Genomic DNA, 24,414 nt, shown 5'->3' with positions numbered 1-24,414 from the left:
TGCTTGAAATATGTTGTTGGTAGCTCTATAAAATTATTGGACCTACGATGACATGAAATCATAGGGAACTAGTGGAAAGAAGGATTGATGATCAACAATACTCCAAAGAAAGACAAACTCAATGACCCCAAGCCCTCTTTTATAACTTTCCTATGAAACTTGCAAAAGGAATTAATTAAAAACACTTTATGGTTTAATTTAACCTTGTTTCCCAAAAGTGACTTATTTATTAAATATTAAATATTTGGGCACTTAGTCACTTTATAAATAATTAACTAAAGTTGTCTATTTAATGTACTTTTTTGGACAACTTAAAATTAATTATTTTCATGGGTTCAAAATAGGGAGATTACACATATGTACACAACATTTCATTACAAAAACAATGATACTCACAATCCTTTCTATTGAAGGGTTTTCTGAAAAATTATTCTCAAGATGGATGTTTTTCCTAGCAGTGTGACATTTCAATAAACCATATATGTCTGTCAAAGTCTATATTAGTAGGAGGAAAAATTCTTATTTTTTGAAACCTTCAGAAATTTGTATATATTAGCTCATTTAGTTTGATGATATAAAAGGTCATGCAAGTCTTACCTTACTATTCCACAAGTGTGTTTATTACCTTCCAATATAGTATGATTGAGGATTATACAAATCTTATGTTGGTAATGTATTTGATGTGTTCGAAATGGGTTTTGGTTCTCATGTATTGGGATTTTATGCAGTGAAGCTGGGGAAGAATATGCAATGAAACTGGCAGATTTTGTGAACAAGCGACTAAGATATGAAAAAACTGCATGTGTAAGTTTTTATAGTAATTTACTCATAATTCTTTTCCTATTTGTTTGTGTAAGTAATGAGTTTTTCATAAGAAGGATTTTATGATGAGAATAGAGGGGTGGCTAAAATGGAAAATGTTCACCAAAATGCAAATAGATAATCTATTAGAAATTACTACTGACTTCATCCCTACTGATGCCAATATACTCATTTTGTATGGTATGCTTTTTTACTTCATTCCTCATGGCAGAACAATTTTGTTTGGTAAATATCTGATATTAAGTTTAATGGTGTGTTCATATGGATGTAAAAGTCAAGATTTATTCACCAATTGTTGCAAACATCAATTTTTGTAGATATGGACAAGTACCTTGCAGAGAACAATATTGACAGCACAACATATTGGTGAATTCCCAAAGGTGAGCATTCAAATATTGATTTTAAAACAATTAAAGATTATACTGCTGGAATAATTGATCTAGAAATGTCCCAAGATGAAGTCACCATTTTAACAAAATCTACTGATATCAACTGATTCACAATCAATTTAGATCCAAGAACAATTCACCAACATGGAATGTCCTGATCCAATGATCAAACTTTTAGAATTAACATACACAATTCTGCAAATCCATATTTGCTATTATGGCTGTCATCTATTTCTTGGATGCATTTTTCAATGGTGTATACATTCACATGCATGGTTACATTTCTTATTAACCACATTTCCTACCGAGTTGTGCTACTATCTACATCTGACTCTACCAAATCACAATATGAGTGAAATCTATTCCTACTTGCTGTAGTAAACAAGAGCTATGGTTGTAATTAGTTGAACATGTCATGTGTATGCCTGCTTTAAGTGCTTGAATTAGTGACTTACATGAATATATTGAGAAATGAACCAATCACACGTGAAGAGAAAGATAAATATATGAGTTTAACCTTGATAAACCCAATATGGAGAATTCTGGAGAAGTTGGAGTATGCCTTCTCATCACCACTCATCTTGTTAAATTTATAATTTTACAATCAAATTGCACAATTTAAGCCTTAAAACACATTGTAGGCCTTTTCTAACACTTGTGTAATGCTCATGGGACATTGTAAACTTTCCTTAGAACTTCTACAATGCTCTACCACATTATCTTGTTGTGGATCACATGCTTATTGAAAATGCTTGACTCCTGCAGTGTGTGCTATAGTTAAGTTCCACCTCAAGAACTCTCTCAATCATTCTCAAATGCCTTAACATGAACCCCAAGGGCTATATTTATGTGTACGTGGGAAATTTAGTAATATAGAGATTTCCAAACTTATTTCATGCATAGGGGAAAAAGAGAAATATCTTGATCTTCCTTTTGGATACTTTGTTCAGTCTTTTTTTCTCATATGGAGCAGATTCATACCAAGATGAACTCACCTAGGTGACCTTGTTTCATAATGTATGGGTTTGTCTTATGACTAACCTCTCACAACAGAGTTTATCGTAAGCTGAACTCGTATGTGGTTTGTACCAAGATAAACCTTTAATTGTGACTTTTCAATCAAATTTTGTGGATCCCAGGATGTCTATAATCAATGAGTGTTACTCCAACATTTTTTGGCTCTTTTATTACTTCTACACACTGTTCTAGTTTTTGAAATCAGTGAAAACATGTCTCTAGGAAATTCGTTAATTACATAAAAAGAAGAAATTGAAGAATTACACACAAAAGAAAATCAATATAGCAAAAAGCGAGCCGAAATAATGCATAGCAGATTCAGGCGAAAAAAGCAAGAATGGCGAAGAATCCCAGCTGGCTCCAACAGGGCAAGGGGTGGAAGATACAACCAAAATTTCCCTTCAAGTGCGAATGCTTTCACTGTGGGAGATGGTGGTTTCAATAGACGACCGCAAGGAGGTTCTGGTAATATCAATCGGAATGGAGGGTCTGGGAAGAACATGGCTTCTAGTCATTTGCAACAAACGAAAGCTTCGAAAGGAGCTAAGTGGAACAGAGGAAGCTGCAATTCGGCCAATGGAAGATCGAGCACAAAATATCAGGATAGACAAGTTTGGATTCAGAAATCGGGCCCTAAGCAAAGTACTCCATACTCTTGGTCGGATAGAAGCAGGATAGTGTCGATCCTGTCCTCCTTCATGAGACCACTCTAGGAGCATCTACAAGATTGTGGGTTATTTGTCAAGTGGACTAGTGGTGATGCTCCGAAGCAAAGGATCAAGGATTGGTTTGTAGATTCCTTTGAGGGCCGGGTAAGCGCGAAACCCTTGTCTAAGAATTTTTTTCTACTTGAATGTGTCGATCAAATTATTAAGAAAAAAATTCTACTTGTAGAGCCCCTTTTTTTTAAGGATTTTGTTTCTATAAACTGGATTGGGCACCGAATTTTAACCCTAAATTTCATAAACCAAAATCATACCCCCATTGGATTAAGATGGAAAATCTACCATCAGAATATTGGAACGAAGAAATTCGTGAGAACCTAGGAGGAAACCTAGGTTCTTTTATAGGCTTTGAGGAAGATTTCTTTTGGGGAAAATCAGAAACGGCTAAGATTCTGGTAGATGTGAATACTGAATTCAGATTTCTAAACAATCTAGAAATTCTCACAGAGAACGGTAGATGGCTTCAGAAGATATAAGTAGACAATAAGGGGGTAGATGCATTTGAGTAAACGATTCATCGTGAGTTGCTCAATGGCGGTTGGGAAAGCCATTGATATCTCAATAGTATCAGTGAAGTCAAGTTTGCATAAGGTTAAGTAGTAGTACTACTAACCATTTCTGGAGGTTGCTTGCCCACTGCATAAGTGGAAGAGGCTGGCTTAGCTGCCGCCTTGTTCTGTAATTCAGTTATGAAGTTCAGTGCTCCCACTGAGTAAGTGGTTGAGTGATTTTTATGATTGTAATGGTCCTCCCGTTGAATAAGTGGTGGAGTTGAGCTTTTGTGTGATTCGGTCCTCCCGCTGAAACATTGCAGTTGAGTGATTTGTGTCTTGGTGAGTTGTTCTCTTGGTTGGCTTACCGCCAAGTTTCTAGTTTACCCGCTGGATAAGCGGAAGGGGCTGGCTTGCCGCCCATTATTGTATTCAACTTTTCAATTGGTTTCTGGTGCTAACGATCCCCGGAACACCGTATGCTCTCACCCTCCCAGATTGGGCTCTCGGTGAACAAAGGTGGAAGGGTTCCTTCCAGTTATTTTGGATTATTTCTCTAACCTTAACGGGTTACTGTGTTTGCTTTGTAAATCTTATTGCCAAATCAAAAAAAATTATTGGGGATATTACAGTGGTATCAGAGCTGGTTTTCCGGCCAGCTTGTGTGTTCAAATTGATCAGAGCACAAGTTCTCCCTGCCATCTTGTTGGGTCGTGGTTTTTTGGTTGCATATCAGAGTGTGGAAGAATGTCTACCACAAATAAGTCTATTTGTGAGTTAATGCAAGGATTGATTAATTTGATGAAAGATCAGATATTAAAATGGGGTTCATAAAGGTTCTTGCAAAATCCAAACATAAGAAGAATCTGAAAACAATATCTTTAATACAAAGACAAATGATGGAGTTGGTGTTTTGACACCTAACTTTGAGACAATGCTTCATGAAGACTCTTTGGTGATGCATGCACCTACCATTGATGAGGTTGTCATTCAAGAAGAAGAAAAAACAATATTTGAGGTTGTGCATGATGAATCTCAATGTTTCTTATGGAGCTAGTGACAGTGTTGAATGCACTCATGTGCTTCTAGAGGAAGAGCAGATGAAAATTGAAGATGTTAAACAACAAGAAAAAGTTAACAGATTGTTAGAGATTCATGTTATGAAGCTGAAAATATTGCAGCTAATGATGAAGCTCCTAATGACCAAGAGGCTGTCCTATTTTGTGAGTTTAAAATATGCCAAAATGATGACATTCAAGGGGCAGATTTAGAGGACCAATCAGAAATTGCATTTTAGAACAATGGTGTTGAGACGCATAGTTTGAAGAATTAGCTTGACCAAATTTTGAAAGTCTTTGAGCAATGTCCTAAATTGGAATTTTCAGATTTAGGACATCAGGATTGTTGGTCTAAGTTGGAAAAAGGAAATACTTTTCAGATCGTTGATAACCCATTGTTTGAGATGGGTAAAGTGCAAACATATGGCAATCCATTGTTTGAGTGGGAAGATGGAACATCACTTGGTTCTAGCATTGCTCTTGGTGAGAATAGCAATGTGTGGAAGTGGAAACTAAGAGAAGATTCAAGATCTAAGTTGGAGGATACTTGGAGCTATGGTGAGCACTTTTTAACTAAACAAAGTAATCAGCCTTTTAGCATTTGGGATCCAGGTGTAAAAGAAACTAAGTTTGAAGAGGATCCAATATGGGATGAATTTACATTTGATCCTAATATTGTATTGGTTTTAAAGAACAATGTTTACATGGAAGATGGCATTGATGGTGTTGATGAGATGACTGATTTATCAATGCATGTTGCTGATCTTGAGCAAAGACATAGTGACCTCATTGATCTAGATTCACAGTTCATTGTTGAGGGTAATAAAGAAGAGGCACAGGTGATTTGTGACAGCCTAGAAGACTTTGATGCCCAGTGTGATAGTTGTGATTTTGGTATTCATTATAACAGCAATACATTTGCCTTGCATGATTATGATTGGAAGAATGAATTGTTGGTGTCTGCTGAAAATGAAATACACACTTTATCTAGTTTGGATGACATTATAAGCCTAGTTGAAAAATTCATCTTCATGACTCCAAGAGACCAATGTGAACAAAATGTTGCCCTTGCTGATTTGCACATGATCAAGAACACAATGGAAGGAATAAAATGGGTTTTCTTACACATGATGCATGATAGAGATGTTGCCACCAAGTTTGTTGATGAGACTTTGTCTTTGAATAAGCAATTAAGGGGAGAGGTTAGTGAGGTCACCATTGAGCTTGATTCCACTAGGCTTTATTTCAAAAGTGTCCAAGAGACACTTCTTGAAGCAAATGATTAGCTTTATGAGGCCAAACATTTAAGAGAGCAAGAGAATAAAGAAATGGCCAAGGAGATCAATCAGGTAATGGAGGAGCTTGATTGCATTCAGGAGGAGTATGATCTTGCTCTTTGTCCCCAAAGATCTGAAAAAGTGATTTTGGAGCAGAAGAATGTTTGGGTGGAGCATGACTCTGATAGTAACCAACAAGTTGATAGTCCATTGTTTGATACAGATGCTGATTGGACATTTGTTAATCCACTTTTCAAGTTTGATGTGGGAATTCCTTTTGACTTCAGTGATGAGGGTGGATCACATTGCAGAGTTTGGGATCTAGCTGCAATTCGCAACCATGAGATATTGTTACAAAATTGGAGCATTGAACAAATGCATACTCTTCGGCATCTTCTTTGGAAAAGAATGGATCAGATTTTCAGATTTGGGCTTGCTGATTGGTTGTAAATTAACCACTTCACTTTATGGTTTTCTCTCATTCAGGGGAGTTGGTGCAATTTCTTTGGTCATGCAAGTAATGGCTTTCAATTGGAGATTGCTTGGAGGTGTTTTCCAGCCTTGGACATGAGCAGATGTGTTGTTTTGGACGACGATTTCCTGTGTTGCAGCAGCTATTCATCTTCTTGGATGCTGGTTTTCTTAAAATCAGATCTCAAGTCAATCATTTCAGACTTGGTGGGCTGTTGGTGTACTCTTTTTCAAACTTCACAGTCTCTTGGCAGAACGGGTTTATGGTCTTAGATGAGAGGTATGGCGAGTTGGGGCTATAAGTATTTGTATATGGGAAGTGTTCAAGCTCTAACTAGTGGTTATTCTTATGCCATCTCTTCTACTTATGATTAGGACAACGAACCTTTTCTCTCTATGGCTCATCATTCTGAGGTGCTTAAAGTAGGAACTATAAGAGATTTCAGAAGTCTCCATGGTTGTATCAGAATAATTCAATTGAGGCCTAGTAGATTCATGTGGAGCTATGGGGATGAGGTTGTTGAGCTCTTGCAAAGGATTGTTTTCATCTTTGCAGGGAGATTTGGAGAAGCCATATTTACAGTCATGGTTTCGCTTGACACCTTGGGGAGATATGTTGTGGAGTTTGATTGTGAGTCGTGTAGACTTTATTTCCTATTGCCCAGGCTTGTGATAGACAGTGGCATTATTAATATTGATTACTCAGAGCTTTATGGGCGTGAGAAGCTGCATGATTTTGATTTCAGTCCTTCAAGGTTTTTCAGTTTGAGTATCATGGATGCTAACATTTTGGAGTTACAAGGGAGGCTATTGCAGTTTGGGCGTGATGTTTTCATTGATGTGATCAGAGTGGCGCAATATTGGCATGGTGGGTTCTTCTTGAGACGGGCATGGGACCTTGGGATCGTACTTGCTTTGGTGTGGATCAGTTTAAAAATTTTGGGAGTTGTGATGGCATTGCTTGAGGACAAGCAATTTTGGGAAGGGCGGATTGTGATGTCCCCTTCTCTGCAGTGATTAGTTCAGTGGTTCATTGGCCTATTTCGGAGACCCATAAGCTATTTGGAAAGGATTATTAGGGTTTCCAACTTTTGTGGAGTTCTGCACGAGCTTTTTAGGGTTTACCAGGAGGGAATTCTTCAGTTCTGTCAATTATTTCCTTCTGGGTTTTTCATGAGCTCCAAGGTGGTATAACATGCATTTGATTCTTTTGTGAAGTGAGAAATTACTATTTTTAGTAAGTTAGGGTTTGGCTGTTTGGATGATGCTGTCTTACTGAGCTTTCCAAGCTCTTTCTCTGGGTGCAAAGATCATGTTTTTCGAAGGAGTATTTCATGACTTACTATTTTTAGTAAGTGGCTGTATTGAGCAATTCTATTTTTAGCAGTTTGGACAGGGTCCCGATCATGTAGCAGTTCAGTGGTTTTCATTGCTCAGCTTCATCTTGGATTTTGTTGATAATCAGTATTGGAGTCATAAGTGATTTAACTAAAAACTATTTCCTTATCCTAAGGTTTAATATTTAATTATTTTATTATTGATTAATGATATATTGGGCGACTTAGGAAAAGACATATTTTAATCTAATATTTGTTACTGAATTTTCATATTGATTGCAATTTAGTGGAAAATTCAAGTGCCAGGCAAAAGATTACAATTACATAAAGAAAATTCCAGATCTTTCAATTGTTTTCAATTTATAATATTTTATTTTTATACAATTGGAAAGATTAAGAGAAAGTAATCTACTGAATAAATGTTTCTCTCACACAAGACCGTGAGAGTGATCTTTATTTTCCTATGCAAAATTAAATAACACAAATGCATAGGAAAAGGTGAGAAGGGAACCAACCATTTCCTGGGGGTATATGGTTGGCATAAGTCTGTTTCTGTTGGTGTAGGTCTGCATCTTTGGTGTCTTTCAGCCTCCAATTGTCTCTTGGTCCTAAAAAAGTGAAAAAGAAAGCATGTGTTAGATCCAAGGGATTCAAGCAATGACTGATTATCTGCTAATCATACCTATGCATTTGTATTTTTCAATCATGATCTTTTTTGACGAAAAATAAGCATAAAAGAAAATAGAAAAGAAAGATCATTCTCATTGCATTGGAGAGTTAATGTTTTTTCTAACTATGTTTGCTTAATGTGCAGAAACAGGTTAAATAAGAATTGCAGATTTCAGATTTCATGTATGAGTGGGATTAAATGAGGCTCCCATGAGGGTTGAGCCCAGCTCATATAATCTATGTGACTGTTTAAAAGAAATGTACATTTCCTTCCAGATAACATGGGCATAACAGCGGTATTTAACTTGCAATGCAAAAAACGAACAAGAAAACTAAGAAGCTTCATTTTGCTGTGGGAGTTCTATATTGATTTCTAAAAAGAGGCACTATGTTTTATCCACATATACAACTGACAGAAGAAGTTTTGTAGCCAAGGCAAAGGAGCTTGACGCATAAATGCAGTCAATGAAAATTCCAACAAGAAGCTCAGAGATTAAAGAAATAAAAAGCAGTACAAAATTGCTTGGTGATCACAAGGGAACAAATGCTAAGCATACTGCCGAAGGAGGATGTAATGTCCCCTGCCCGATCTATTTAAATATACTAAAATTGATAGATTTTCTTCAATAAGTTATTAACAGTGCTTGTCTATTTTTCTCATTAGCTGATTAATTTCATTATTCATAGTTCTTAATATAGATATCAAACCTTGCTACTACTTCAGTTTTAAGGGAGAAGGGTTTACATATGTTACCAAAGTGCTTAGAGACCAACTACAATAGGTTTCCTCAAAGTTTACAGATCCAAGCCCTTACCTATCTTGGGTCTATACCCTCAAGGCTTATGGGTCACTGATCTCCACCCTATCTTGGGACTTAACATATTGCTTGGATTTAGACTGCCCCTCTTTGAAACATCTCAATCCCATCTTCTTAAATACGGAAAGTAATAACATGATTTAAACTATAAGTATATATATTTCTTATGTATTATGAATATATATATGAAATTAAGTATGACTGTCGTACATATTGCAGTCCATATTAGTATTACTATTAATTCTGCATAAGAACATTATTGGGCTTCATATATTAAGCATACTTATTAAACACATCCCCACGCATACCACCAAGAACAAGGATGTTACTGCCTATAACTTAATAGCAGTTCTGATCTGATCTGATCCATGGTGATCTTACTAGATGCTTTTGATTCCTTTCCTTTATATCTCTCAATGTGAGGGAGAGGTCACACCTCTTCATCATGTATGCCCTTTGGCAAGAGACACGCCCCTTCACCATTAGCACCCTTTGAAAGAGTGCAACTCTTCATTATTTCTGCCCTTTGAAAGGGACACAACCTCTCATAATCAGATCTGCACTTATCATTTCCGAATTATTCCCCCCCTCAAATGAGGTTCTCTTCTCCCTTTTATATCTCATTGTTGAGGGAGTGACAACTTTTCCTTTCATGTCTTTTGACTTTTCATTAACTTAATTAAGTTTTAATTAATCATATTTAATTATATTATTTTATATTTTAATTTAATTTAAAATATTTTTAATTTTATTATTATCATTTATTATTAAAATTTATTTCAAAGTGGGGCCATTACATATATATTTATTATATAGTATAAGTGAAAAAGAATCAATGTACGTATTATGAGAATAATTGGTTATTGCTGAACCTATTTATCAAGTTGGTATTAACAGCGTTATTTATATCATTATATTATGTTACATTAACAGCATTATATTATGTTACCTACATTTTATTACATTACATTATCAGTACTGTATTACATTGGCAGTATCATACCACACTGACAATATTATATCAGATTTTATTAACTGTATTAGCTTCAGGTTACATTAACATCATTATGTTATTTTGGCACCTTTAAGTTATACTAGATTAACAGTGTTTTTATGTTAATACATGCCTCCTATATCATATTAACAGTATAAGTTGTATTAACAGTATTAAATTATATTAATAGTATCAATATTAAATTGCATTAGTAATATTAATTGTATTAACAATATTAAATTCTATTAATAGTATTAATTGTATTGTATTAGCACCATATGATATTGTTAACAATCATCATAGTCATACCCGTAATGTTTCCAAGACTGCTGATGACTTTTTTTGGTCTTTCCTGTATTCTCTTCCTTTTCTTATTCTTCCGTGTGTGTCTTCTTCGGAGGAAGGTGGTCAAAGGTATTTAATTTCTTTGACTGGCTATGACCCTTCCTAAAGAATATGACTCCCCATTGAGTCGCGCCTTTTCTGATTAAAATTTGTTATTCTTAAACACAGCCTAATGCATTGGTAATTTGATCGGTGCTTTCCGAATAAACAAATTTTGATATAAGTAATGCACACATTAATAAATTCTGAATAATTCTATTAATAATAAAATGTGATTCACATATTACTAAATAATTTGTGTATAATAATTTTCAATATTAATTTGTGAATAATAAATATAATATTTAATAATTAAATATTAATAAATATTAAATAATAATATTTAATAACTAAATATTAATAATTTCAAATAATCATTTGTTGATTATATTAATTTATAATAATAATTGTTTCATTTAGATTATAAATAACGATCAAGAAGGGGACATGATAGAGGAGAGTCACTGTTACAATGAGGGTGTCAAAGTCTCAAAAGGGAGATAATGCTATGGGTTCAAAATATAAGAACATAGCTTTTACAGATGTAGGCACACAAAATTGAAAATCAGAATGGTCAAAATGGTGTTACAGAGAGTTGTATATCAGAGGCTGCAATAGGTTATCCAACAGAAACAGATAGTAGGACTCAATTGTAAGTTCTGAAAAGTTATAAAACAGGAGATGCAAATGAGCGTGAGGGTTATAAATAGTGACTTCTCAAATACATACAAGAGATTTTTTTTTTGTTAGCACAGTTTATCGCATTAAGGGATAATAATGCAAACAATGTGGGAATGCTTATCAATAAGCTATATGCAATACCCCTGAACTCAAATTACAGCAGAAAATGCATCAAAGATTTGTTCCATGATAGCCTTGAATGCTACGATGCAAATGAATAGACGGTTTTATATGTGGGAAATCTTTCTTATACGAATGACTATCTATTGTATAACAATAAGAGACAGAAAACCCATCAACACAGTTGCCTGTGCGAAAACTTCAAAAAGATGCAAGCAAAGCTCATGCATAAATACACATTGCCGAGTTTTTCAAAGGAAAATGAAAAAATTGTAGAGATGTCTTCAAAATATGCAGCTCGAAAATACCTTTCCCGTTTTCGCAAATGAAGGAAATGCCGTGATTTATGAAGAAATCCCTGCAAGGTTGAAAATGGAGCAAACCGGCTGAAGCCATGGACAACTGCCAAAAGAGGGGAGTCAACACGCAGTTCACAATTTTCCATCTCCCTGTCCGAACCCTAGCAGTGCAGCGGAATTCTTCTTCAGCAGTGAAAATGCAAAAAATGAATGATTAACATTAGGTTTTACTGCCGCATATATTCCCTTATCTCGCCCTTTTCCCATTTTTATGGGATTGTTTTTCATTTTTTAACGATGCAAGTAATACATGGTGGTCGAGTTTCTATACTCCCACTTATGAGATGAGATGTCATGCCTAGCCGTGGGGAGGCTTTAAAACCCCTAAGTCTTTCAAAATACTTATTAAAAAATCAAAAGATGTAATTAATTTAAATAATTAATTATTATGTTAATGTTGACAAAAATATAAACTTCTAGCAACATTAACATAATAACTAATTATTTAAATTAATAAGTTTTGCATATAAAAAAGAAAACTTCCTATCATCATATCCTTATAAGGAAATTATTTTTTGCATCTTTATAGCCTTTTGTATTCAATACTTTTCACTCATAGACACATTGAAAATTGTAAAATGAATATTCTAATTGGATAAATTATAAATCCAATTAGTATTTATTATAGTCATGTCTTTAATATTTATTCCCAATATGCATATGGAAGAAAAATATTGAACTCAAAGAGGTGGAGTTATCTCATGAGTTTGGGGTCGGATTTGGGCTTAAGGTGCAGTTATGCATGGGTTTGTGCCAGTTCTCCAACAGTTGAAGCTTGATTTTGAGTGTCTCATGGGTCAACCTTCAGTTGACCAAGAGTTTGGACCAAATTTCACACATTTATGCAAAATTTGAAGCCTTTTTGGGTGGATTTCCTTCTCTGCTCGGATTTTGAGATCTTTTGAGTTGGAGATCACTCTAGTTTACCTTCAGTTGACTTAGAGTCATCTTATCCTTGCATTTGGAAGGCCCTTTTGTATAAAGAAAAAAAAAGCATTTCATTTGGAGGGGGTTCTGGATTTGTATTCTCAAGCTTGGCAGAGAATTCTTTCTTGTAACTCACATTTACAGTTCTTGATAGAAAATTCAATAAAATACCAGTTTATACCTTATATTTCTGAGCTTATTATTTGATGTGTGATTGAGAGTCATTGTCATATTTTGTTATTGATTAAATAACCTTTTTGGAATTTCTGTCTCATGCATGAATCACAGGTTATGCATTGTGATTTATTCAGTTAATTGTTTGAGAAAGTCTTTTTTCCTTTTAGTGTTCTGAGTCAAGATCCTTTGCATAAATCACTTTTTGTGATATAAATTAGAGGCGCTTTTGAGTAAAACAGGTGATTTTAGAAAGTTTTCTGTCATTTTTTAGATCAATTTGGTGTATCACTCTATTGAAGTTATTAGTTTTCTTTCCATCTTTATTTATACTTTCTCCCTTTTCCAAAAAAGCTTTTTTTCCAAAGTTCTATTAGAATAGGTGATCCATCAGTATCAGGAACCGGCCTATCCGGAGGTCCAATCATTCCAGTAGTTTACCCACAGACTCATGATTGTTCCCATGTTATCCCAAAGTGCTGAGTTTTAAGAACTTAGTTTTCAGGTGCACTTTTGGGCCTTAACAATATCAATGTTATATTTTCCTAAGTTAGGCGTTGAAATTTGAAGAATGCATTAAGTTATTATTGAAGACTTAGGCAAGTTCAAACTTGTTGAATTATTGGTTAAAATGCAACTTGGGCGCCCACCTTGGGAAATGAAATGAAATGTCATTTGGATGCCATGTGAGAGTGAAATGAAATGCAAATTGGTGAGGTGAATTTGGGAGCATTTACATTTGAATTTCAGAGGGAAAAAACTATAAATACAGGCGCTTGGCCTCCCATTTGGATATCTTATGAAATTGCATTGTTATGCTGCCGGTTTGGCAATTGAAAATCTGAGCTTCAAAGTGTGGCTTCCTAGCTAAGTCTCAGTTTCGTACTTGGAAGATAGTACCTAGTTGTGTTCTTGTATTTCCAATGCTATTAGAGAGCGTTTTGCTGAGTGTGGAGTGTTTTGTGTGGATTTTGGAGTGTTTTCTTGCTTCTGGTCGTGGAGTTGCTGAAACCATATTTTGCTCATACCTCTTGACCAAGTGATTCCTTCATTCTGGGTACTGGCTCTATCAAAACGTGGCATGGAGGCGATATAGTCTACAATTTTATAGCCGTTGATTCGAAGAATTGGATTTTTAGTTCTAAATCGTACCTTTCAGCTAGGCCGTACCATTCTAGGGGTGCATTGGGATGCGTGCTTATGTTTTGAGGCTACTGGACTGCAGGTTTTATGTTCACGTTTCATCATCCAGTTTATATCTTTCATTCGCATTTGATTTGGTGTGTTTCCGACTTCATTTGAGTGAGTTATGATCATTTTGGTGTTGCCGGTTGAGACTAGTTATGCTTGTTTGACTTCAGATTTTTGGTACAGTAGCAGTAGCATGATTTGAGTTAATTTGTTAGTTGTTTCTTGCTGTAATCTGCATTGGATATCATCTCTAATCTTCTCTTTCTAAATTGTAAGGTTAAGTAGTAGTACTACTAACCATTTCTGGAGGTTGCTTGCCCATTGCATAAGTGGAAGAGGCTGGCTTAGCCGCCTTCTTGTTCTATAATTCAGTTATGAAGTTCAGTCCTCCCACTAAGTAATTGGTTGAGTGATTTTATGATTGTAATGGTCCTCCCACTGAATAAGCGGTGGAGTTGAGCTTTTGTGTGATTCGGTCCTCCCGCTGAAACATTGTGGTTGAGTGATTTGTGTCTTGGTGAGTTGTTCTCTTGGCTGGTTTACCACCAAGTTTCTAGTTTACCCGCTGGATAAGCGGAAGGGGTTGGCTTGCCGCCCATTATTGTATTCAGCTTTTCAATTGGTTTCCGGTGCTAATGATCCCCGGAACACCATATGCTCTCACCCTCCCAGATTGGGCTCTCAGTGAACAAAAGGTGGAAGGGTTAAGGTATCGAGGTCTCAAAAACTTCTAGATTTGTCCTATTTCAGGTTGGAGAGCTATTAGAGAAATCGTTGTTGGATTCAACAAACAATATTGGAATTGAAGAAAATTTGGAAGCAATTTCGTTTATTGCTAATAAAACAGATGCTATTTGTAAAGATAGTCAAGAGCACCTTATGACAACACCCAATGGAGACATCAATCCCTCAACACAGGTTTTGGATTTGGATACTAACACTCATCAATGCAATTAACTTGGCCCTCGCTGATGATTTAGAAGATGGGGAGATTCCTGCAGACAAGGATGTCAATTTGAAATTAGAAGCAATGAATGAGATGATGGGAATTTCTCCTCCTCTTGTTTTGGAGATTGAAGATATATTGAAAGAGAAAAATGAAGTAATCCAGAAAATTCTGGAATTGGAAGACTTGGAAAGTCAGAATGATGATCCTAGTTTGGAACCTGTGGCAGCCACAACATTGAACTTGGATGGCCTTGGTGTTCACCAGACTCCTAATAAATCAAAAGTGGACTATGGGCAGGAACCTAGCAAGAATGGTGTAGGGAGGAAATCTTTGGCAGAGATCTATAGATGGGGCAGCAGCGGCCCAAATTAACATACCTTCTTTACTGGATGCAAGGAAGGGGATTCCCATTCCCCAAGGGCCATGATTCTCATATCGTTCAATGTTAGCAGAGGTTGTATTTATTCAAGAGACTAAGCAATCACAAGAGAAGGTTTACTTAATGTACAGAAATCTCAAGCAATGGAAGGTAAGTGCAGTTTAGGCTGAAGGCACATCTGAAGGACTTGCGATTTGTTGGAATTTGACCAAAATTGGCTTAAAGTCCTTGTTATCACAAAATTTTGCACCCTTGCTGAGCTATCAACTTAGCAACCTTGTGAAACATGGAAACAACCCCAAAGTGTGGGACTTTGCGCAAGGGGGTTGAATCTCCGGAGAAGGTTGGCTTCCTTCTCAATCCAAGTGTAGGTGTTGAACCAACTCAAAACTTCAAATCTTACTTCTAAACCTATCCTAACTGCTTGCAGAGGAAAAGGGAAGAGAAAAATGCTAAAAAGTGAAAGGAGGTGATGCACCAAGATAAGAGATGTTTCTCTCCCCACTCGAAATGGCACAAAGAATCAACTGAAATATCCAGGAGATGCACAAACTTCAGTTGCATGAATGACCTTAACGCACGTATGGAGGTTAGGACTTGCTAAATGTCAAGAGGGGAGAAGGTTTCCCACAAGTCACACCCAAAAACAGGGTAACATAGAATATATGTGAAAGAAAGCCACAAACATACACTTACAATGAAGGTAAGATCACATACACAACATACATAAGTTGAAGTAAGGCAAGAATGATGATTTCAATTCATTATAAGGCCAATGGCCAAACTTACAGTTGCAGAAATGCAAGATAAATACAAGTCTTTAAGAGAAGTGAAAGAGCATAGAATAGCTCAAGCCAACAGGGAGAGAACCCTTTACAATGAGGCATAACAACCTTGTATAGAAAACTGGTCGCATAGGAGAGACCATTGGTCAAGGGAGAGAAGCCTTGACCCTTGTGTGTGTAGGGAAATGTCTGTCAGGGAATGCAGGGAAGTGCATGCACCTGACATTGTGTACATGCAAGCAACCTGGCCATACCTTGAAAATACAATCCCAAGAAGAAAGGTACTTCTAGAAGGTGGATTGAATGACATTCCAAAGTCAGAGCATGCAGGCATGACATAAGTAACTAGAAATAAGCAATGCCCTATACTTCTCTTGATGGAAATCCTACAAAAATCATTAAATGCGCCCCTGTAACTCCACAAAAGGTGTACAAGTCGCAAGAGTTGTTGGAGCATTAAGAGGCTTGAGTGTTGATCATGCCATTTGGAAGTGTTGCAAGTTGGAAGGAAGTTGAGAAGAATTAGGCTTGGGATTTCGGGATTCCGAGGTTGAGGACTTAGGAACTTGGTTACCTGGGGGTTCTGAAGTTTCGGGGTTGAGGACTTAGGAACTTGGGAACCAGGGGGTTCCGGAGTTGAGGACTTAGGAACTTGGGGAATGTAATGTCCCCTTCTCATTGATGCTCTTTCAGTGGTCCTTTAGCCTATTCCTGAGACCTGTAGGCTAGGTGGAATGAAGAATGAGGGTCTAGCATTGATGAAACAAGGACTTACTATTTTTAGTAAGTCAAGGAATGACCATTCTGGTGTTACTGTCCTACTGTGCTCTCCATGTTTTGCCTCTGGACGCGATGATCATGCTTTTTTGAGCATTAGTTCTTGACTTACTATTTTTAGTAAGTGACTGTGTGGCACAATTCTATTTTTGGCAGTAGACAGGGTTCTGATTCTGCAGCAGTTCTGTGGTTGTCCGGGCTCAGTTTCATCCTGGTTGTGATAATAATCAGTATGGGAGTCATTTGCGACATAATTAAATATTATTTCCTTATCGTAAGGTTAATATTTAATTAATCTGTTTATTGGCTACTGGTTTATTAAATTTGGGATTAATGCCTATTTTATCCTAAGTATTGGCGAAATTCAGGTGTACTATGGGATGTAGAAATATTTTAGAAGATTATTATTTCACATTGCATCTCCATTATTTGCCTAAGTGTTTAACGTGGGTCCTCCCCCTTTTTGGGCGTGAGTTTTGACTTGGGAGAAAGTGGCGCTACACTTAGGTCCACATGTAGTGGAATGAAATTCAAATGCAAGGCATGGAATTTGGAGGAATGGCATTTGAATTTGAAGAGTGAAGTTATAAATATGAGGCTTGGGCTCCCATTTGCACCATCTTTAAAAATTGCATCGTTATGCTACCAGTTTGTCTACTAAAAATATGAACTTCGAAGTTGGCTTCCTAGCTGACTCTCAGTTTCGTACTTGCAATATAGTACCTAGTTGTGCCTTTGTGTTCCCATTGCAGATTGGTTAATGAGTTGCAGATTATGGAGTGTTCGATGTTGGATTTGATTGCTTCTGGTTGCTGGTCACGGGACTGCTGAAAGTGAAATTTGCTCATATCTCTTAACCAGGCGACTCCATCCATCTGGGTACCGGCTCATCCTTCCTTCCAGGCTATGGCGATACAATGTGTGAGTTTTTAGCATGTTAAAATGAGCAATGAATTTAATAGATAAAATCGAAATTCCTAGGCCAGGCGTGGGTTTTCTGTTTTGCATTGGGATGCGTGCAAAATAAAAATGGGTTTGTTTGGGATGTGGCTTTGATTGGTTGTCATTGCATTTGATGTATGGTGGGATTGGGATTGATTTGAGTTGATTCGGGCAAAAAATGAGTGAGTTATGAGTGTTTTGATGTTTCCATAGGCTGCTGAAACTGTACTTTCAGCCTGCAGATCAATGTAACAGAAAATTACAGTCATGTTGTAGAAATCTGCAATTATTCATCTCATCTCATCTCTATATTGTAAGGTTGTTTCAGTAGTAGTGATCATCCCCTTCTTTCTGCTTTGTTTGTAATTACCCACTGGATAAGTGGAAGAGGCTAGCTTGCCGCCTTCTAAGTTTTGTAATTCAGTTTTGTAATCAGTCCTCCCGCTGAATAAGTGGTCGAGTGATAAGTCCAATTCAATGGTCCTCCCGCTGAAATATGCGGTAGAGTGATAGCTTAATGTACTGTCCTCCCGCTGAAATATGCGGTAGAGTGATTGAACTTCAGTTTATTGTAATTTTCCCTTGGTCGGTTTACCGCCAAGAGCTTTTGTTTCTATCCTGCTGGAGAAGCAGAAGGGGCTGGCTTGCCGCTCATGCATTGTAATTTTCAGTTTGATTATGATTGCTAACGATTCCTGGAACACCGTATGCTCTCACCCTCCCAGTCTGGGCTCTCGGTGAACAAAAGGTGGAAGGGTTTCCTTTCAGTTGTTTGGCTTATTCCTTTAACCTTAACGGGTTATTTGTTGTGGATGAATTGTTATTGGTCTAAAAACAAAAAAAAATTATTTGGATATTACAGTGGTATCAGAGCTGGTTTTCCTGCCAGCCTGTGAGAGTCAGTGGGTTCAGAAGTCTCCATGAGTGACAGAGACGTCAGATACTACAACAGAGAGCAGAAGAGACAGCAGTTTCAGGTTCCAATAGTGCCGGAAGAGGATACTTTCTCAGAAGTACTGAGAAACAGAGGAAAGGATATTGATACTTCAGATTCAGTGGATTCAATGGCAGATAAGACTACAGAAACAAATGAGGCACCCGACAAGAAGGCAGAGAGGCAATTCAATGCCATGATGGACATGATGTCTTTACTACTGGCAAAGCTCAACCAGAACGTTGTTGGGGTCCCTAATCAGCCCAACAATGGACCGGAAGCCAGCACTTCTAACACTCCTGTAGGCAATAGAAATGGGAGTAACAATGGAGGTTCAGCCCCAAGGCCTTTACAACCTGTCTTTTTGCCAAAAGAAGTACAACAAGCTGAAACAGAGATACCCACAGCTGATGAGATAAGAAATAGCTACATGGAGTATGCTTCCCTTCCCAGTGAGATCCGAGATATCCTAACTCTGGATCAATTCATGAATCAGAAAATGAAAAGAGGAAGGAGGAATGACTACAAGTTTGTTGCCCCAAGAGATTTCCAGCAAGCTCTTGGAAGAGTGACCTTAGCACACTTTGATGGAAGCGCTAAGAGTATTGCCAGAGCATGGGTACAGAAGTTGGACAATTACTTGTCCTTGAGACTGATGCCGGAGGAGGACGCCATCAAGTTTGCCACCTTGCACTTGGATGGAGTGGCCCACGAATGGTGGTACCATGGGTTGGTCACCCTTGGTCACAACTTAGTCACCACCTACGCTGATTTCACCAACAAGCTAATTGAGAGATTTGACACTAGAGATCGAGAAGTGAAGTTTAGAGAACTTGCACAACTAAGGCAGCAAGGTTCATTGGACACTTACGTGACTGAATTCCAAAACTTGTTAGTCATGGTGAGTAGCATATCAGAGAAGCGATTGGTTGTCCTTTTCACTGAAGGACTTGAAGAACCATTGAGAGGATGGGTCAAAGCTTTTGATCCGCCCACCCTGGCAGAAGCTATAAAAAAATCTAGAAGTATGGAGTTGGCTGCCCTAAAGAATAAAATTCAGTCCATGCGTTTCCCTTTCAGAAAGGATAAGAAGAAATTCTCTAATTAGACCAAGAGGTTCCCTCCGTGAATGGATGATGGGCTCTGTCAAGAGCTCTGGAGAAAGAATCTATGTTATTCTTGCAGAGAACCTTAGGTTCCCGGACATAGGTGCCACGGAAAGGGGAATTTGCATCAGATGGAATGCTATTCAAAGGATGGATCAGATTCTGAAATTTCAGAACAGCAAACTGAAGTTGAGGACAACGAGTATGAAGAGGCTTCTAAAGGGCCTGAATTTGGGTCAGAAGATAGAGGAGTGGTTGCTCAACTCTCGAGCATTTACAAAAATGAGTCTTTCAGAGTTCGGGGTGTGATTGGAGAGCATCGTGTCATAGCTCTCATTGACACAGGTGCAACACACAACTTCATTGATGAAAGGATTGTTGCAAAAAAGGGTCTAGTGGCAAAGGAAGTTGAGGGTTTCAAAGTCATGGTAGCAGATGGCTCCACTATATCCTGTAACAGAATGATTTCCAACATGTCTCTGAAGTTGGGAAATCATGAAATTAGAGATGATTTCTTTGTGGTAAGCATTGGAGGGACTGATGATGCAATCCTTGGGATTCAATCGCTGAGATCTCTTGGTGAGATCACACTGAACCTACAAACCATGGAGCTGAAATTCATGTTGGAAGGGAAAAAGGTAGTTTTGAGAGGAATGTCGCATGGGGGACTTAAAGTTGTATCCTTGAAAAGAATGGAAAGACTGATCCACCACAATCAGGTGGAGTGGGCAGCGGAGTGTTTGATAATGCCTTCCAATCCATTGGTGGATAAGGGCAGCTATTCCTCAGATATTTCAGCTATGGTCAAGGATAGGAGCAAGATCATGGTAATGCCTTCAGAACCACAACAAGAGCACATAAATTATCCTAACGACATTCAAGCCTTGATAACTAAGAGAAGCAAGGTGTTCGAAAACCCACCTCCTAGCAGACCTCCTAAAAGAGGTGCTGAGCACATTATTGAGCTTGAGGAAGGAGCTAAGCCAGTCATGACTACTCCTTACCGATACCCTAAAAAGCAGAAGGATGAGATTGAGAAAGCAATTCAGGAATTGCTTGACATGGGTTACATCCGGCCTAGCAAAAGCCCCTTTGCTTCGGCTATTGTTTTGGTGAGAAAAAAGGATGGGACCATGTGCATGTGTGTGGATTACAGAGCCTTGAATCAGAGAACTATCAAGAATCGGTAGCCTTTTCCGAGGATTGATGAGCTACATGGGGCAGTGTTCTTCTCCAAGATTGACCTCAGATCAGGGTACCATCAGATTAGAATGAGAGCTTCAGATGTGGAGAAGACTTCTTTTAGGTGCCACTTGGGGCATTTTGAGTTCCTAGTCATGCCCTTTGGTTTGACTAATGCTCCTGCTACATTCCAGTCATGCATGAACATAATCTTCCAAGAATAGTTGAGGAAGTTTGTTTTGATATTTTTTGATGACATCCTAATATTCAACAGATCTTGGAAAGAACATCTTCAGCAATTGGATGAAGTGTTGGGCATACTAGAATCTGAATCCCTGTTTGCCAAGGAGTCCAAATGTGAGTTTGGGATGGAAGAGTTGCTCTACCTTGGTCACATTATCAGTGCAGGTGGTGTGAAGGTAGACCCTGAAAAGATTAGAGCTATCATTGATTGGCCTACTCCCGAAAACATAACACATCTGAAGGGATTTTTGGGATTGTGTGGATTCTATCGGAGGTTTGTGAAGGGATATTCTCAGTTGGCTGCCCCCCTTACAGACCTTACCAAGAAAGGGGCCTTTGAATGGTCCGAAAAGGCACAGACAACATTTGAGCAATTTAAGAGGATCATGAGCTCCTGCCCAGTTTTAGCATCGACCGATTTCACCAAGCCATTTGAGCTACAATGTGATGCATTTGGAGAAGGTGTTGGTGCGGTCCTCATGCAGGATAAGCACCTTATAGTTTTTGAGAGCAAAAAGTTGAGAGGTCCTGAGAGACTATATTCCATTTATGACAAGGAGATGCTTGCCATAATGCATGCACTTGCAAAATTCAGACAGTATCTGGTGGGGAGTAAATTCATTGTTAAGACTGATCACAATAGTTTTAGACACTTCATGCATCAGAAGGATTTGAACGAGAGACAGCAGAAATGGGTGAGTAAGCTACAAGCTTATGACTTCGATATTGAGTATGTTAAGGGCAAAAACAATGTGGTGGTAGATGCCTTATCCAGGAGACCCCATTTAAGCTCACTTTGCCAGCTTACTGCTGGTTGGAGAGACTTATTGCTTGCTGATTATGCCAAAAATCAGTTTGCAATCAGCTTTATAGAAGGTACTTTTCATGATGAAAGGTACAAATTGGTTGAGGGATTGATACTGTACAAGGGAAGAATCTTCATAGTACCTGAATCTAAGTTAAAAGAGAAGATTTTGAAGACTTTCCATGACATCCCCCTTGGTGGTCACCAAGGTTATTTCAAAACATACAGGCAGATTCGGGAGAGATTCTCTTGGAAGGGGCTTAAAAATGATGTTTTGAAGCACATTAAAGAGTGTCATACATGTCAGAGGAACAAAGATGAGTACACTCTACCAGCTGGTTTGTTACAACCCTTGCCTATTCCCAGTCAAAAATGGGAAAGTATCTCCATGGATTTCATCATGGGGATGCCCGGGCTCAGGGGAAGGATAGTATCTATGTGGTGGTGGACAGACTTACAAAGTTTGCTCATTTCTTCGCCATCACCAGCTTTTTTATAGCAGCACAAGTTGCTGAAGTGTTCTTCTGGGAGGTGTTCAGATTGCATGGTTTACCGAAGAACATTGTGAGTGATAGGGACAACAAGTTCCTAAGTGCTTTTTGGTAGGAGATTTTTAGATTGTGTGGTACTGTGCTCACTCCAAGCACCAGTTATCACCCTCAAACTGATGGGCAGACCGAGATAGTGAATAAGTGGTTGGAAGGTTATCTTCGAAACTATGTCTCGGAGCAGCAGAATACTTGGGTGAGATGGCTTCACCTAGGTGAATATTGTTACAATTCTTCCTATCACATGTCCATTCGGATGTCACCATTCATAGCACTATATGGTTATGAAGCTCCTAGCTTCGCAGACTTGGTATTTGGTAATAGCAGAACCCCTCAGGCAAAGGATATGATGCAGCAAAGTCAGGATATTCTGAGAATTTTGAGGGACAATCTCTAGCATGCACAGAATCAGCAGAAGTTGTATGCTGATCAGCAGCGTATTGAGTGCACCTTTGAGGTGGGCGACATGGTTTATTTGAGGCTCCAGCCCTACAGGCAGTCTACTCTCAAGAAAAGTGGGGTTGAGAAATTGAAGCCTCGATTCTATGGGCCTTTCAGAGTCAGCAGAAGGGTTGGAGAAGTGGCTTATGAGTTGGAATTACCAGCAAGCAGCAGGATCCATAATGTATTTCATGTGTCTCGCCTTAAGAAGGCTCTGGGACATAATGTTGTTGCTTCAGCTGAGTTACCTCCACTTGATGAGGAGGGAGAGTTGGTTTTGGTTCCAGAAGCTATCCTTGAATTTAGTGAACGAACTTTGAGGAGAAGAGGGATCAGGGAATACTTGGTCAAATGGAAGAATCTACTAGCAGAGGACGCTACGTGGGAAAATGAGGAGATTTTATTGCATCCAGCCTTGCAGTTGCTTGAGGACAAGCAATTTTGGGGAGGGCGGACTGTAATGTCCCCTTCTCATTGATGCTCTTTCAGTGGTCCATTAGCCTATTCCTGAGACCCGTAGGCTAGGTGGAATGAAGAATGAGGGTATAGCATTGATGAAACAAGGACTTACTATTTTTAGTAAGTTAGGGAATGACCATTCTGGTGTTACTGTCCTATTGTGCTCTCCATGTTTTGCCTCTGGATGCGATGATCATGCTTTTCTTAGCATTAGTTCTTGACTTACTATTTTTAGTAAGTGACTGTGTGGCACAATTCTATTTTTGGCAGTAGACAGGGTTCTGATTCTGCAGCAGTTCTGTGGTCGTCCGGGCTCAGTTTCATCCTGGTTGTGATAATAATAAATACCGGAGTCATTTGTGACATAATTAAATATTATTTCCTTATCCTAAGGTTAATATTTAATTAATCTGTTTATTGGCTACTGGTTTATTAAATTTGGTATTAATACCTATTTTATCCTAAGTTTTGGCGAAATTCAGGTGTACTATGGGATGTAAAAATATTTTAGAAGATTATTATTTCACATTGCATCTCCATTATTTGCCTAAGTGTTTAACGTGGGTCCTCCCTCTTTTTGGGCGTGAGTTTTGACTTAGGAGAAAGTGGTGCTACACTTGGGTCCACATGTAGTGGAATAAAATTCAAATGCAAGGCGTGGAATTTGGAGGAATGGCATTTGAATTTGAAGAGTGAAGATATAAATATGAGGCTTGGGCTCCCATTTGCACCATCTTTGAAAATTGCATCGTTATGCTGCCAGTTTGCCTACTAAAAATCTGAGCTTCGAAGTTGGCTTCCTAGCTGAGTCTCAATTTCGTACGTGCAATATAGTACCTAGCTGTGCCTTTGTGTTCCCATTGCAGATTGGTTAATGAGTTGCAGATTATGGAGTGTTCGATGTTGGATTTGATTGCTTCTGGTTGCTGGTTGCGGGACTGCTGAAAGTGAAATTTGCTC

The 24,414-nt window shown here is 38.1% G+C and overlaps 1 protein-coding gene across 6 annotated transcripts in view; it reads left to right on the top strand.

Annotated features, from left to right (window-relative positions):
* The window catches only part of LOC131031592 (6-phosphofructo-2-kinase/fructose-2,6-bisphosphatase), a 281,317-nt gene that overhangs the window by 223,068 nt on the left and 33,835 nt on the right, over positions 1 to 24,414 (top strand). For 5 of the 6 annotated variants that reach the window (XM_057962761.2, XM_057962764.2, XM_057962742.2 and 2 more), the window contains 2 exons: positions 729 to 804; positions 1,140 to 1,202. In XM_057962761.2, coding sequence (XP_057818744.2) covers positions 729 to 804; positions 1,140 to 1,202 — 139 coding nt within the window. The remainder of the gene's footprint in view (positions 1 to 728; positions 805 to 1,139; positions 1,203 to 24,414) is intronic. The other variant, XM_057962756.2, reaches the window with a different exon arrangement.

The sequence above is a fragment of the Cryptomeria japonica genome, chromosome 6 (assembly GCF_030272615.1).
Source record: "Cryptomeria japonica chromosome 6, Sugi_1.0, whole genome shotgun sequence".
Taxonomy (NCBI): domain Eukaryota; kingdom Viridiplantae; phylum Streptophyta; class Pinopsida; order Cupressales; family Cupressaceae; genus Cryptomeria; species Cryptomeria japonica.
This window is presented reverse-complemented; position numbering and strand designations above follow the sequence as displayed.